Source organism: Megalopta genalis, chromosome 2 (genome assembly GCF_051020955.1).
Source record: "Megalopta genalis isolate 19385.01 chromosome 2, iyMegGena1_principal, whole genome shotgun sequence".
Classification (NCBI taxonomy): Eukaryota; Metazoa; Arthropoda; class Insecta; order Hymenoptera; family Halictidae; genus Megalopta; species Megalopta genalis.
In genome coordinates, this window is record NC_135014.1 from 29521432 (window position 1) to 29537078 (window position 15647).

The following is a 15647-nucleotide window of genomic DNA, read 5'->3' on the forward strand; positions in this document are numbered from 1 at the left end:
TCACGAACAGCAGCAATTGTCAGACACCGTGTTCTTCGCAGAAATGAGAATTCCCTCGATCCGAAACGCAACATCGGCGCGTCCCGAGAAATTTTCAAAATTACCCCGCAACGATTCATGTTCGCAGAAACGTTCTTAGCCCGGTGGTCGCGGGCATGTGCGTGGCGTTCGCGCTGAAAAAACGAAGACAAGAGGAAACAAAAGTTGAAAGTCACGAGCGGGACCGACCGACCGACCGACCGAGAGGTTTCGAGACTCGGCGAAAAGACGAGTAGGGGAGACAAAAGCGAGGAAGGGTTACCGTGGCGAGGGGCCCCGGGGGGTCGAAGGGGGTCCAAAGGGGTCCAAACTTCGATATTCTCTCAGCGGCGGTCCTGCGGATCTCCTCTCCTCAAGAAAAAAACCCACCGGACTGGTTTTAAAGAGGGCCAGGTCGAGAGAGAGAGGATGCGGGACATTTAACGACTTGATCTTGGCGGTGTCTAGAAATCTGTGAGGTCGGATGAGAGCGGCGCGCAAGAAATCATTAAGAGGACGGATCGCTTGCGCGGGGTACCTGTGCACGGCTCATCCACGGCCGGTTGATACAATTAGCGGCTGGACGCTCGTCCCATGACAGTGAACTGCCGGAGAAGGAGAAAGTGCAAGTATGCGGTCCTCGTTATCGCAGCGTATTTAGCGATTGTGTCATCGCTAACGGGCCGAGGAGACGCGAACACGCGGCTCTCCGACGGGCACGCCAGTTGATAAGAGCTCGACGAGCGATAGCATGGACTCCGTCGACCTAATCGGACCTTCGATGTCAACTCCATGACTCGTTTCTAAGCTCGGTGACCCGTATATAGTCTCAGAGAAGAGGATCTTCGTCGTTTCGGTACTTTTACACATTCGATTATCATCATGTCCCTGCCGGATGTGATGTAAAGACTCGGCTACCGTGTCAGCTGCGTGTCGGTCACGATTTTCGTGCAACACCATCCAGCGAGATCTGTAAAACGGAGCACCGTGAGACGTTCGTACCGATCAAGATGACTTCCGTGCTACCGGAAGAGGAGAGCAGAGCCGTCAAGCTGAAGCAGAAACTGATGAACGATGTCCGCGGGAAGGAGGAGGCGCGCTCATTTCTCAGCTTCTCCAGGGAGAACCTCAGCATCTCGCAGTCAGAGCTCGAGCAGGGCTTCAACAAGCAATGGTTCCGGCCTCGCAGGCACACTCTTCTGAGTGTCCTCGCGATCGCGATCGCCGTTCTCTGCCTGGGCCTGGAAACGTGGAAGCTCCGCTGCTCCCTGACGAATGCGAGGCAGATCGAGGAGCTGAAGCGGGACGTGGAGACCTTGAAGCACCGGTTCCTCGAGCAGGATCTCCTGGACGAGCTGAAAGCGTTCGAGGAGCAGGTGAGCTGGACACGCGGATTATCTAAAAAAAAGATCATCGATCTCAGTACATATGTCGTTGTGTTACGGTGACCTTCGGGAACTTCGTGAATCCCGATATAAATGAAGCACACGCGATAGCCCGAATCTTGTGCATCGAAACGAGAAATCGGGTTATCGGGTGTGGGCTGCATGACACAAGAGGTCGATGATAGGCGGAGGGACCACGTGTTGCTCGTCCGTTCGCCAACGGTTCGACGACCCGCCGATCGCCGAGAAAATGTACCGCGCTCGATCTACCGAGGCGAATATACGATTTTAATGGTTTCGTCCATTCCCAAGCACATTAATACCTCGCTCGAAGATCTCTTTAGGCAACCGAGAGTCAACAGAATTTAAGCGAACGGCAAATTTACCGCGACCAAACACGATTCTGTTAAATCTGCTGTATTTCCCTGCGGTCCCTCGAATGCCCGAGATCGAGACAAGGTATAAAAGTTCAAATCATTCTGAGCGTAGCTGTATGCCGGCGAGCCGAGCGACGAGGACGACGACGACGACGACGAGGACGATGATTCTGGAGAAGCGGACATCGGCAACGCCGACTACGATATCGCGTACGATGTCGACGACGATGGTGCCGGTTCAACCTCGACGGAACGTCATGCGTTTTCTTCTCCCAGCAACGAGGCCGGTTCGTTCTTCCTGTTACCGCCGCCGAAATTTGCAGCCAGACCCTCCGAATTCCCGGATTATCCGTCGACGATCGCGCCAGTGCCGTCTCCTACGCAGCCTCCGAGCGCCGATAAGGCGATGATGAAGTTGCTGACAGCGGTCCGCAAGGCTGAGGCTAAGCATGGCCAGGATTCGACGGCGAGTACCCGAGATGGTGGTCACAGGAATCCGGAAAAGGGTCATAGCTTGGAAGAGCAGGACGGGAAGAAGTCTTCTGAACAGAAAGGGGAACAACCAAAAATTAGTACCAAACAAAAAAGAGACGTTCCAGGTAGCAAAGAGGCGATACCCCGGAAGAAATTGGGCCGGAAGAGATACATCAGGTGCGGGAACCGTGCTAGAAAACCTTTCCGGAGAATTGAACATGAGATTCAAGGTCAAACTTCTTTTAATCGCGATTAGAAGATTGGCTTTGAATCACTGTCCAATTAACGTGTGCTATAGTACGCTTAATTATATAGTAGTATATATATAGTATATTAGTATAGTAGTATATATATATATATATATATATATATATATATATATATATATATATATATATATATAGAGAGAGAGAGAGAGAGAGAGAGAGAGAGAGATGGAAGCTCCGCTGCTATATATATATATATATATATATATATATATATATATATATATATATATATATATATATATATACTACTATACTCTATTCTAATATAGTATATTATATAGTATATATACTATTTTCTTTTTCAGGGCCAGGCATTCGAGCAAAAGACATTATGCTCATTCTGCAATGGGGAATCAACAGGATCCAAATGCACAGAGTCTTGTCGAGACGCAGTCGACAGAGCCCGCGCAGAGTCTGGAGGTAACAACACGTCGCTCGAGAGAGAGTAGTTTTTAAGTCTCGCCTTTTAGCGGCAACCCGATGTACATCGATGCCTCGGCCAATGAAACCGTTCGAATATCACTGTACACGGGGAAGTCGACCAACAGGGGCGACGGTTAAAGATCCATTGCTGTTCGCAGATGTCCGGACATGCCCTCGCTGCTCATTACAGCGCCGATAGCCGATTGCCAGGTGTTAGCGATTGCCGGCACAGATGCAGGAATTGCAATTTGACGGCGGTCGGACAATGTCACAGGGACAGGATATTCACCGCGTGGCGAGCCACCGGTTGGATGCACGGGGCGCTGATGCAACACTTCCATATGCAGAACGACGGCAGCCTCATAATACACAACAACGGGCTGTACTTGGTCTACGCGCAGATCCATTACGTGGATACGGTACACGCGGCTGGGTTCAGGCTGGAGGTGAACGATCGCGTAATCTTACAGTGCTCGGTGAGTGAAATTCGTCCGCCGGTGAACGGAATATACGTCGACGGAAAAAACACTTTTCGTTTCACTTGCTCGCATTTCAGGTGGCCAGAACCGGTACGAAGATAGATCAATCCTGCTTCTCGGCCCAGGTGACATTGCTCAGGAAGAACGATTCTTTGACCCTTAAAGAGATCGAAGAATCCCCGCGGGGCGCCATACTCGAGGACATAGACAGTTTCTTCGGTGTGGTCAAGTTAGGGGATATCCCATGACCGACGTGACATTGAGCGACGTTTCTCTATTTTACCGCGGTATAATTTTACAATGTGTTCTTGATTTTCCACGATCCAAAGAGTGCGCGAGAGTGAGAGCGAGAAGAACTGATCTTATAATCGTCGTCGTAAGCCGCAAGTAAGCTATCGCGTTGCAGAAACGGGATTCGGTGTGTCACGGCAAACCCGCCGGCAAATCGATGCCTTCTCACGGTACAACCTCGCCCGACGACTGTTTATCGGGATGAGATCGCCGGGCGAGTGCATCAGGTCGACGATGAAGTTCGGCTTGAGCAGCTTCGACGGGAACGCCGTTTGACGATGATCCACGGGCACCGGGCTATGTTTGTACGCCGACTTCTGTACTTGCAACTTTAGAAATTCCGGACTCGACGGGTTTCCCGCTATGTAGGGCTGGAACGACGTCTCCTCGGCTGGGTCCTTTGTCTACAAAGTTGTTTCTTTTGTTAGTCTTTTCTTTTTTACATTGCATCGAATGCAGACTGTTTTATTTGAACATCTGTGGCGAAAGACATTTTCAAATAGAGCATTCTGTATCACAAAGAAATTCAGGTATTACTTCGGGCACAGCTATTTCGATCCAAGCCTTCCCGTACTCTCCCCGTACCAAAGCAGCGGGTAGATGCACCCTATCCGCGATAACTTTAAACAGCAAGGCCCTCTCGAGGTACGAACCGATGCGCAAAGAGCCTAACGGTATCACACTAGTCTCTATGGCGACTTTGATCTCCTTCAAATGGATTTCCAGCTGATGATCGATACAGTCGATAAATTGATCAGGTCCCGACATTTGCTTGGCCACGAATTTGGCCAACATTACAGCACGTGAAGCCACGAAGCTCATGTTTGCCAATCCCGGCTTCGCCTGGGATGCTCTATGTGAACGATGTGCAATGGTTATCGAAGAATATAATAAACGAGACTCGAATATCTTATAACCGGCGATGCGTACACGCGTTTCGTCTCTGCGGCGTCGAGCTTGCACTTGAACAGCTCCACGTAATTGTGCAAGCAGATGTCGCATTGCAAGCCGCTAAATTTCTGATCCTCCCCTAGACCCTCTATTTGCGTGGAGAGAAATATTCTAGGTCGGATGACCTTATCCCCGTTTTCGACGCTAAGATCCTCTGTAAGATAAAAAACCGTGACGCGGATCGATGCTCTATTAAAACCGACAACCGTACCGTCTCCGATCGAGTGACGTAATCTTTCCTGGGATTCCGGCAGGTAGGAGCGAACACAGTTCACCACGTAAACGGGTTCCAGTGGGCAGATACTGAATCGGAAGATGTCGTCCAATATCGGAAACCTGTTTGCAAAATCGAGACGTCGAGGCAATTTCAGAAATTGTTTCCTCTCGAAGCAGGCCGGAGTACTTGATGTCGATTCGGAATTCTTTTTAACCAGAATCTCGACATTGATACTTTGACATGCCAAGTAGTCCGGTAAGCAGGTTTTAGAAGAATTAGTCCTACGGGCAGATGTTTCTCCGGAGAACATAGAATCCGTTCTCGGTGACGTCGTGTAACGAAAGTCGTCCGGTGAAAGCAAACTTGATCGGCAGATGGGCGTCGAACAGCGCTTCGATGCACGTGTCCCAGGAGGGCACGATTCTCGCGGTGGTTCGGTTCTTCAGCATGCTTGTCCCGGGCATTTTCATCGGTTAGTTTCATAGAACGGTCGCGGATCTCCCGCTTGAATACCGAAGGAATTGGAGGGAGAACGCTTACTAATTCAGATATCTGGCCTGCACGAAAGCGTTGGCCAGAACCGGATCTGCGCATAACAATTGAATGGTCTGGGTGGCTGCGTTCCTTGTTGGAACCGAGCCGACGTCGCATAACAGATTATATAATCTGTTTGGCCCGTGGACCTTCAAGAAAACAGATCTTCCGAGCTGGTCCACGCAGAGGGTCGAGAGAGCATTGCAGCAAGCGATCTTGTAGTCGGTCGTCGCTGGGCATGTTAACTGAAAAATGATAAGGAATTTTTATTGATTCTTAAAAATGTTCCTTTAACCTTTTAGGTACGGCTGAATTCTGTGCGAGGCTATTTCTCTGGACGGCAGAGTCTGATATGTACTGTACAGAGTTTCTGTATATTCTGTCTGTATATTGTTAAGATACAGTTATATTGTTAACAGTTATATTGTTAAGATAAGTCTGTATATTGTAAATCGATGTGAAGACAAAAGAAGTGTGAAACAATGCATATGAAGACGATTATTTGATTCAAACGATGACCGAGTGAGCTACTAGAGTAAGCCACTATAGTGGCGCGTCGTGCCTAAAAGGTTAAGTAATTCTCTAACTATTTTTACTATAAATCCGCAAACGGTTTACTTTGAAGGACGCGCACAATGCATCCATGACGTCCGCAGTGATAATTGCACTGCGCAAAGACTGACTTCTTCCTATCGTCGTCAGGCATTCGATGGCTCCGTTCAGGATTTCTACAGGAACCTTCCCCACGGGTTGTCTCATCAGCCATACGAGATAATTCTGAAGCAACGTTGAAACGTGTCATTTGATAGAATTTTCAACGCGTTTAAACGATAAGGCGAGCAATAAATAATGAAAAATACCTGGCCCTGCATGTTTAAGAAATCCTGACCATTCTTTCCGTTGCATTTGAGCAGTTGGTTCAAGGCAAACATGGCTGCCTGTCTGGTACTCCATTTCAAGGATTCGTTTTTCAATATATCTAGGATATGCACGTGCTTGTTGAAAAAATAACAGCGAGTGAAATATCTAATATCTGATCTACCTAAGATATTCTTCATGCAACTGCTGGCGATCAGCTCTTTGGCAGCTTCGGGGTGAAGGGTCATCATGCCGATTCCGTGACAACCGATCTCGTACACGCTCTCTGGCATGTTGCCTTCGAATGTGTTCAACAAATGATTAACGATGCCGTGAGCGTAGAGAGCCTACAAGAGGAAACGGGTGTCGAGTCGAATAATAAGACCCAAACGAAGACTTTCGGATTTTAGGAGTTCACCTTTCTGCCCAAATGTGTGCGAGCAAGACGGACCGCTACGTCCAGCGCTTCGATGAAGAGCTTCGAGTGCGCTATGTCCTCTTTGTACTTCAGAATTTGCCGGATACCGCCTATGTCGTGGAGCAGCTCCACCGTCGCGGTGTTATCGGACGCCGAACAAAGGATCCTGAGTACCTCTGCGTGGAGATCTTGCCACTCGTCGTTCTAAACCGAGAGAGACGTGATTATTAAATCTTACGGGAACACGCGCAATCCTTTCTTACATCCAGGAACTTCAGCAGAGCTTGAAGACCGTTCGATCGTCTGAAAAGTTCTTGCAACCGTTCGTCTTGATTCCTGCCGACTATGTCGGCTGTTATGTTCAGGGCAAGTCTTTGGATCTCGACGTAGGACGAATTGTACAGATCATATATAAGGTTCAAATTAAAATCCTGAAACAGCAGAAGTTAAGCAAGAACGCGATAGAACACTTAGGGAAATGTTAGAAGTGCTGCATCTAACTGTTCATCCTAATACACCTTTGTCTGCAAGACCTCGTTCGAGCCAACAGGATCTTGCAACAAGTTCAGCAGGATCTGCAAGTTGTTCCTCTTAACGTCCGGGTCGGGTGACTGAAATTTTTCGAACAAAAAGTTCAGCCGCGGACACACTTTCAGCAACTGTGCCGCACCGAACAGGTCGCCTGATATTTCCGCCAATATCCAGGAGGAGAATTCTTGCATGAACACGTCCTTGTCGGACATCAGCACATTGGCGAAATAGGAGATGTAGTAAGTGGTTTCCAGCAGGAAGTTGCGCACGTTGGGAATGAGGATCATTTCTGCCAGTAGCTTCGCTGCGAATCTGTGTTCCCGATAACGATTAGCGGTGGTGGTGGTTTCGTTAAAAATCGAATAAAATAATAAGCGAAAGAAAACCTTCGGATAAATAGATCCTCGTGTTCGATCAACGGAATCACGCTCTCCACAATGTCGAGATCGAACAACACTTCTAAATTCTCTTTGGCTTTGCTGCCGTATTTGGAGAGAGCAGCGGCAGCCGCCAAAAGCACCGGTTGCTCTTGACATTTTAGAAGTAGTATCGCTGTTCCGGGATACTTCACTTCCAGATGAAGATGATCGAACTTGTACTTGCTCTGCTCTTGACGGTCTACGTGTTCCTTTCCTCTCTCCGAACGTTTCTGTTCCAATAAACATTTATGCTATAAAATAGAAGAGCGACGAGTTACATGTAGACTATTTACTTCCGCCTTTTTCGGTCCCATGTTTCTTCATTTAATATCAGACAAATCATTTACATCGCAACACGTGATAAACAGTGTGTGCACAATGAACATGGCCGCGATGAACATCTAAACGATACAAATTGTAAAAATCTTACTCAACGGTGTTCTTTGATATTACATACATACTTGCGACGTGTACTTAATGAATCTTAAAAAATATATAAAATCTCTCTCGCACAGTATAATAACGTGTGTATATATAATTATATATAATTAGATGTGCGTATTATTGGACGCTTTGAAACTTACACGTCTAAATGAAACAGCGTCGACGGTGAGAATGAGATCGATTCGACTACAAACTACGCAAGTCCTCTAACAATACTATGTGTACGTAGCCATGTATAAATTACATATATTTATAAATGGAAATGCATTCGTTTCGTTGCAGTATATTCATTGTGGAGTGGCTTACGTTATTGTAAAATATATTACTATTATGTGTATTTCTCTCTTGTAAAAGGCTATCCGCATATTCCTAAAAGGCACAACGTCGATTCTTATAAAACTAAAATCGGTATAAAAAAATGGTATAAAGTAAGTATTATCGATGTATGTACATGCTACAAATACAACAACGGTTTCGTGGACGGATTAAATATTTAGCTGAACCTTGTAATGTTAATGAAACTCAGTCGTCATGCGTCGCTCCTTATTTTTTCTTTTTTTTTTTTATGGAAAGATCATCTTTACCTTGGATAAATAAGGAAACCTGCGGGTGGGGATGTTAGACAGCTGTTTGTGGGACACCCTGAACTAGCTGCGTTTTACTTTTGCGCAACGCGGGTTGGCTGAGCGTTTTGTTCAGCTTCGGATGCCCGTTTGGCGAACTGGTAACAAATCCTTCGGAGCGCATGTCTTTCAGCGAGATGTTCGAATTACTTCTGAGCGATGGGGTCGAGCTGAACTTCCGGTTCTGCGCCAATCGTTCCTGAAGCTTCGCTTCGTTCTGCCTTGCAGCTCTTGACCTCAAAGGCGGCGCATCCCGGTACTCGTAGACGTTCTCCTTGGAGGAACGAGTCAGATTCTCGATTCCCTCCGAGGGTTCGTCGTCTCGAACCATCAGGATGTCCCCGCTATAGTAGTGATCAGATTGTCTAAAAGCAGTCACGGATCGAAGCAACGATTAACGATCTGTTTCGAATTGACATCGAGCTGAGTACCATCTCCAATTCCACTTATAACGATCAGAACTTCAAGAAAGTGACAATATCAAAAATGTGCGCATGTGCTTGGATAATATGTGACAGTAGTAAAGTGCTACCGTAGTTACCTGCGTATACTCTGGCAGCCTTAGTTTTGCTGCATGGATAGTAAGTAGAGAAACGATTGAATTAGTAAATGGTATTCTATGAGTGTTAAGTCTCCGATTTGAGTAGATGTAAAACCAGAACCACATCCCCCATGCTCTACAGTTAGATCGTTGGTAGCAAGCTCTACCACACTTGGAGCAATTGTCATATGGGTTTGGTTCTGTTTACCTTTTCTTACCTTTTGGCGTTACGCCAAAGCATGCAGCACACTACGGAGAGCACGATCAACAGCAGACACGCTGTTGAGACTGACCAGAAGGCAATTTGCAATGGCTGCTTCGGTTCCCACCAATACTATAATTTTATTCGCATCTTTTAATTAAATGTAACTCTTTCATTTAAGACCATATAGTAAATCAACGCGATCTTACCTCGGTAACCGGAGGATACGTGGGCACCAAGCGACCAATAACGGTGGGTAAATACATGGACCAGAAAGCGCTCTCTGTTTGCCTATAGTTCAGCAGAATTGAACTATTGAAGGTAGTATTAATATTTAAATACCGCAATTGGCCCTGCCTAGCGACTTCCATGTGTAATCCCAAGATTTGCGACGGTGTAGGATTCCTAGAACGTGATGCGATCACTGTGCTATACTGAAATCCAACGCATCTCACAAATTAACTCAAATACATACCCATACGTTGCAAAATTTGAATATGCCTGCATAAAAAAGTGACTCATGTTGCGGTCGTTATCGGTCCACATATCTCGTTTCAATTTCCATTTCTCTGGGAAATATTCTATAGAATTGTGATTTATTGTTAGAAAATGTTCGAACAAATTTATTAGGCTGCATTACATTGTAAACCCACCAACATCCATGAATGGCGCTCCCGTAAGCCAAAGAAGTTCGGTATCGTGGGGCACCCTCCGCCACTCTGGTAGATTCAACGCCTCTATAGTTGTGTTCAGTACATACAAGAAAGTAGGCACACCCTTTTCCACCAGAAGCTTTGCCATTTTGTCAAATGGGGCCACGTAATGGAAATCGGACAGCAGCTATAAACACACAATATCATTAATTATCCCCATTAAATTAGTACTCCCGACTTTAGTACGCTCAGCTTACGTTCACATACTGATCGCGGATGTCCGTAACGTTTTTAGGATCCGGCCAATAAGTATACATATATTTAATGGCTTCGTATACACCCAGCGGGTTTAGTGTGTAATTGTACTGAAGAACGAACTCCCATAGCTTTTGGTCGAACGACTCTGGATCTATAATGTACTGATTCCTTGCCAGTGTGGCATTGTTATCTGAAATCACGGAAATATTACTATATTGCAACGCGACAGTGTAAACGCATCAGCTACTCACATAGTATGTATGCTGCTTCTTGGGTGGTCACACCAGCCATGTACGCCAAGTTGCGTTTAAACCTACGATGTTTAATACTGTTTTCAGGCGTTTCGGTAAAAAATCGCCAGTCCGATGTTCTCCAGTTTTCGTACAGATTGTCGCTAGGCAATGTGAAGTTGAAATCAAACACGGGCGCCCATGGGAACATTCCAACGTGCGGCTTTAACTGAGAGTTACCCAATTCAAGAAAGCTTCGTCCATCCTTTAAACACTGAACCAATTTCCAGCTACTCTCTATGCTGCAGCCCAACATCTCGGCGTATACTCTGGACGTGTTCTGAGCTCTGTACTTATCCATTATGACTGCCCAATCCGCCAGCGGAGAACCCGACTGAGCTATTACTTTCGAGACCATGTCTCTAGTACCAGGAGCAACCATTAAAAGTCCGGCGCTAGCGGCACCGGCGCCTGGACCAAAAAGCGTTATCGCGTCGGGATTACCGTTGAAAGCTCGAATGTTATCGTGCACCCATCTCAGCGCCATCGCTTGGTCCAAGAGTCCATAATTTCCAGGACTATTTTCATCTCCTGTGCTTAGGAATCCCAATGCTCCCAATCGATAATTAATTGACACTACTACTACATTGTAAAATGCTGCCAACATGTGACCAGAGAATAAGTTACTAGCTCCATAAGTAAACTCTCCACCATGAATATATAACATTACGGCATACGGTTGAGCTACACCAGAACCAATGTAGGGTGTGAACACATTTAGATATAAGCAGTCTTCGTCTACATCTTTGACACCTTTAGTAGCACCGGTGTATGTGCTGGGCTGAGGACATGCCGGTCCCCAGTCTACAGCTTGAAGCAATTGCCATCCACCGTGAGGTCTGGGAGGCCTGAAACGGCCCTCCCTCGTAGGTGGCTGGGCATACGGAATGCCCAGAAATACGTTAACATGTTTCGTGACTCTTTCTACCGGCAAACTCCACGGTCTATGTCTCGCTTGTGGATTATCGTACAAATAGACTTTAAACCCTTGCACTTGTCCATAGGTGGTAGTAACAGTGACATCTCTGTCTAAGGTTTTAGAGTCAGGTCGTTCTTTGCCTTGAAGATCCTCCCGCCAACCTCCTAGTACTCCAGGCAGCGGTAATCTTGAAGTAGTATCCTGAAAAACCATAATACTGTATACAGGATTCCTAAAAAGCACGGTCATAATAGCTGTCCACCCTATACCTTCCAATCACATGTTATAAGATTGGATTGGAGTGGACAACTATTGCGACGAACGTTGTATTTCGGAGTTTCTCTGTCGAAAAACGGGATACAGTCATCGTGTCCATTTAACTCCACGTTCGTATAGGTAAATTATAAAATCGGGGTCAAACGACTCTATGAAACGACCTGTACATTTATCTCGGTAAGAATCGCGCGTTACTCATGGGAGTGACCCAGTATGCGAGCGCGTTCATTGCACGTTGCGTTTCATCGATTTTGCGGGGTGTCGACGCAATGTTTCTGCAGAAATGCATTTGCGTCGTCACCAACTGGATTTTCCACAAGATTTTCGACGCTCACCTCGAAATGATATCGGTCGTCTGGCAGTCTCGGTGGTCCTTTGTAAACAGGGTCCAGGTAACTGGGACGGTACCCGTACCTTCTATCCTTGTAAATATAAGTGTCAGTCCTGTGATCGGGTCCGTTGTTAGGCACATAGACACCGTCTCGGCCATAATACCGATTGCCGGCTGGTATTTGTTCTTGACACAGCGCCGCAGTCGCGAGGCACCCCAAGAAAAAGCAGACGCGAACGACCGACCACCAGTGCAGCCTATACACGGCCATCTTACCGCGTGTGATGCCTTGCCGTGCTATGGATGGACTAGCGTTTTACTGAAACCAGAAAGAGAGAGAGAGTGAGCTGGGGGACAGGTGGGGTCCGTCCGTGTGCGGCACGTTCACGGGAGAACGAGCTCGTGACACATTCTCACACATTCACAGAAACGCGCCCGCGCTTACGTTGAAAACCGGGGAACTTGGTCTCGACAAGAAACTCGCCGCGAACCGGGGAAAAGGGAAAGGCGCCGTGAAAGTAAAATCCTACACGTAGACGTACGTCGTACGTACGTTCATTGAGAAATAGTGCTGCACCGAGTTCCACGTGAAAGGTTAGACAGGAGGAATGGTTTTTTCAGAGAAAATCGGTGGAACGGTACTCGGCGCAATTATTACGAAACCGATGATGGTCACGAACGGCATGCGAGCGGGCCAACACCCTGCCTCATGGTCCGTCACGATTGAAAACGGCCGTTTCTCTCGTCGCGGCCTATACTCGTCCCTTCAAAACACGCGCACTTGCGCAAATTCTATCCTCGACTCTGTCGCGTTGCCGGACCCGTCTAACTTATCGTTTTTCGAACGTTATTACGATCATGTAATAGCTTTTACCTTGCGGACTTCCTGTCTCGTCAGAGATGCTTCTGTATTCCAGAAAAATGTAAAGAACCTGTTGCTAATATACCTGTTCGCCATTTTTCAAATTATTTCGAACGCGTTGCGCTGCCAAGGATCGCGGTCAGGCGAAATTCTGGAATTTCTAAGCGACCCCTTGCGTAGGCAATAAAAATGCGCGAATCATTTTAAGGTTTTAGCATCGAAAATATTTTGCATAGATTTTGATTTTGAGAGTATAAATCGATGCGGTAATGTTCAGAGAATGATAATTCGATGCAACTTTACAGTACTTTTTTTTTTTAAAAGAAAAATAGTAAGTTAATGTAGAATTTGTATCGAATACGGGAGTGTGTATCCGGTTGTCTATGCACAGGGGCACGTAGTAAGCTAAAGGTCCGGTGACTGTTCCGAGAATATTTCGAAAACTTTTACTCAGTATTTACTGTTACTCACCGATAATTCGTAGTATCCGTGGATTATCGTATTGGTAGGTTACTCAGATGTTTGTTGCAGCATTTTAGGAAAACATTGTCGGAGGATTGTCTGATGGAAAATGTTGCTCCGTCCAGTATACTGTGGCCACTGAACGTTAATGTGACACTCGCGTGCAAACGCACGCTACGATCGGCCGCCCACTCGTCAGTAAATTGTATACACTGAATCGTGATCGAGCAGCGTGATCCACGGGTACTTGTGATCATCGAAGTATGTCGTTGAGTGAATGGACGACGAGTCAGCGTGCTGACGTTCTATTCGGTGCAGTAAATATTATTAATTAGTCTTTTGCGTCGACCGAATCGGGTACACCGAGCAAACACAGTATGAATCGTATTCTTCCGGAATCGGGAGGATATCTAGTTTAAAGTAAACCGTTCCCTTCTGTGCGACACAAGTAAGATAACAGCTTTACAAAGATTACAGGTTCGAATAACGGTCACGCTTATCGGAATGAGTATACCTAGAGAGATTAGATCAGTGATGCTCATCGTAGCGATATGTGAATTCATTGTCCTGCATGTTCCGGTCGTTTATCATTTATTTGACCAACGAATTAATCGATCGTAGCTGGAGCGTTAATGGCTTGGAATCCTGAACCGTTCGTTCTTCTTCGGAAGACGAACCTGACAAGAAATTATTTAAAATTTTAAAAAATGTTGTAGTAATTGATAAAAATGTTCAAAAATTGTTACGAACAACTATAAATATAGAAAAGGTGATGTCCATTTTCCAAGATTGAATACACAGCGTTTCTGTCCGTTATGCACGCGTTTCCAACAGGGTTTTTCTTACTGTACGAGCGCAGCTGTCCTCTCAGGTCCTGGATCGTTTGAAGAGGAAGACGAGGGCAAGCTGAAGTTACACAAGAAGAGTTAATAGACTGCCGAGAAATTTAAATTAACAGGAATGCTTGTTTACGGCGTTCAACGCTCCGTCAGCTTTCGGCTCTTCGAGACTGCAGATAAATTTTTGTATCGCAAAATTATTAAATATAAATCGATTTACCGATCGATGAAATGTGGAAGTAACGGGGCGAGTGGTGAAACTTGGAGAAAATAGCCAGTTCCCAAGAATTTCTGACAAGGCAAACAATTTTTTGCCGGTAGTCGGCTTCTCCCCAGCGCGAGTTCTCCAATTTACAGCAATTGCTGGATTTATTAGGCGTTCCCCGCTCAACTTTACTTACACGGTCGCGCGTGTACAGTCCCAGTAAAGAGTCAAGCGGAGTTTAATTACACGCTATCCCCTTGGAATCGTCACGCTCCAAGCAGCACCGGGGTCTGGGCTCTAGCTACCGAGAAACGTATAAAGAAAGGGTCCTGAATCGTTTTTGGAAAATCTGAAAAATACCTTCGATAGTGTCCAAAATCGTTCAACAACGATTCACGTTATCCTAATCACGGAAGAAATCAATTATCATTGTTTGCATGCCATAGAAACGAATTCTTTGTCATCCTACGAGGCTCATCTCCGATAAAAGCATTCGTTTTTGTTCTAGAATTCGGCACGTTCTTGATTCGATGAGAAACGCAAATTTCCTGAACTTGATTGAATTGTGCCGCTGTCCTTGTTCGACGTTCGCGGCAAGTTGATTTAAATGAGCGCTATTATGCTCGTTGTTCGTGTCCTGTCGTGCGTACATCCCCCTTTTATGGGAACTTCGACGTTGTAGCCTTTGAACGCGTGGGAATAAGAACGTCGACGTAATTGTCATCTTCGACGACGGTCAGCAAGTTCGACGTCCGATTTTCAAAATATACAAATTCGTCGTTCGATATTGGTACAGAGCCTTCGTCCTTCGATCACGTGATTTCTCTGCTCTGGAAGCACAAACTTTGTTAATAGAGAATTCCTCGTTTCGAGAATTGATATTAGTATATATTAATTTACCAAAATATTGCGGTACCGGGACATTGTTGACGATTGTTATCATAATGGACCAACATCCGAGTTCTTCTCTCGTCAAATCAAATTTCTTTGATTTCGCCTAATTTCGATGGTTGCCGAGACTGCGGTGAACGCGTTAACAATGAACTCATTCCAGGTTTTTATGGTTTTGGACTGCCGTGCGGCGGCTTTGGTGGAGGC

The 15647-nt window shown here is 46.0% G+C and overlaps 3 protein-coding genes across 5 annotated transcripts; 1 reads left to right on the forward strand and 2 right to left on the reverse strand.

The window, feature by feature from the left end:
• The first annotated feature begins 1028 nt into the window (after positions 1-1028).
• Positions 1029-4632, forward strand: egr (TNF superfamily member 12 eiger). Its single transcript, XM_033486721.2, has 5 exons — positions 1029-1394; positions 1893-2431; positions 2829-2943; positions 3105-3422; positions 3503-4632. Exons 1-5 carry the CDS (start codon positions 1029-1031, stop codon positions 3671-3673), a joined length of 1509 nt encoding a protein of 502 aa, XP_033342612.2. The 3' UTR covers positions 3674-4632.
• LOC117229858 (armadillo repeat-containing protein 3) lies at positions 4592-7736 on the reverse strand. Its single transcript, XM_033486718.2, has 10 exons — positions 7612-7736; positions 7213-7537; positions 6958-7125; positions 6695-6898; positions 6461-6623; positions 6279-6397; positions 6037-6195; positions 5425-5663; positions 5170-5334; positions 4592-5003 (listed from the first exon to the last, which is right to left on the reverse strand). The coding sequence occupies exons 2-10, from the start codon at positions 7510-7512 to the stop codon at positions 4592-4594; spliced, it is 1929 nt and encodes a 642-aa protein (XP_033342609.2). The 5' UTR covers positions 7513-7537; positions 7612-7736.
• Positions 7737-7944: 208 nt separating this feature from the next.
• On the reverse strand, positions 7945-15577 carry Gli (carboxyl ester lipase-like protein Gli). Of its 3 annotated transcripts, none has more exons than XM_033486712.2 (14): positions 15450-15577; positions 14910-15379; positions 14565-14850; positions 14256-14411; positions 14020-14182; positions 13515-13810; positions 12186-12500; positions 10617-11775; positions 10365-10555; positions 10108-10294; positions 9930-10035; positions 9664-9859; positions 9471-9586; positions 7945-9076 (listed from the first exon to the last, which is right to left on the reverse strand). In XM_033486712.2, exons 7-14 carry the CDS (start codon positions 12450-12452, stop codon positions 8707-8709), a joined length of 2592 nt encoding a protein of 863 aa, XP_033342603.2. In that variant the 5' UTR covers positions 12453-12500; positions 13515-13810; positions 14020-14182; positions 14256-14411; positions 14565-14850; positions 14910-15379; positions 15450-15577; the 3' UTR covers positions 7945-8706. The 3 variants fall into 3 exon arrangements, with proteins under 3 accessions (XP_033342603.2, XP_076375127.1, XP_076375128.1); XM_076519012.1 differs by adding an exon at positions 9253-9281 and having other exon boundaries at positions 8909-9076; positions 14565-15379; XM_076519013.1 differs by having other exon boundaries at positions 8941-9076; positions 9461-9586; positions 14565-15379.
• Between the last annotated feature and the right edge of the window lie 70 nt (positions 15578-15647).

Excerpts from the sequence above, each read along its gene's own strand:
- LOC117229858 (XM_033486718.2), bottom strand. The coding sequence starts at position 7,512 with ATGATCCTCATTCCCAACGTGCGCAACTTCCTGCTGGAAACCACTTAC. Across the intron at positions 6,624-6,694 it reads GCACACATTTGGGCAGAAAG|GCTCTCTACGCTCACGGCAT; the intron begins GTGAACTCCTAA and ends TTCCTCTTGTAG. Across the intron at positions 5,664-6,036 it reads CATTGTGCGCGTCCTTCAAA|TTAACATGCCCAGCGACGAC; the intron begins GTAAACCGTTTG and ends ATCATTTTTCAG.
- egr (XM_033486721.2), top strand. The coding sequence starts at position 1,029 with ATGACTTCCGTGCTACCGGAAGAGGAGAGCAGAGCCGTCAAGCTGAAG. Across the intron at positions 1,395-1,892 it reads TGAAAGCGTTCGAGGAGCAG|CTGTATGCCGGCGAGCCGAG; the intron begins GTGAGCTGGACA and ends TTCTGAGCGTAG. Across the intron at positions 2,432-2,828 it reads GGCCGGAAGAGATACATCAG|GGCCAGGCATTCGAGCAAAA; the intron begins GTGCGGGAACCG and ends TTTCTTTTTCAG.
- Gli (XM_033486712.2), bottom strand. The coding sequence starts at position 12,452 with ATGGCCGTGTATAGGCTGCACTGGTGGTCGGTCGTTCGCGTCTGCTTT. Across the intron at positions 10,556-10,616 it reads AGAAGCAGCATACATACTAT|ATAACAATGCCACACTGGCA; the intron begins GTGAGTAGCTGA and ends CCGTGATTTCAG. Across the intron at positions 10,036-10,107 it reads AGCGCCATTCATGGATGTTG|AATATTTCCCAGAGAAATGG; the intron begins GTGGGTTTACAA and ends ACAATTCTATAG.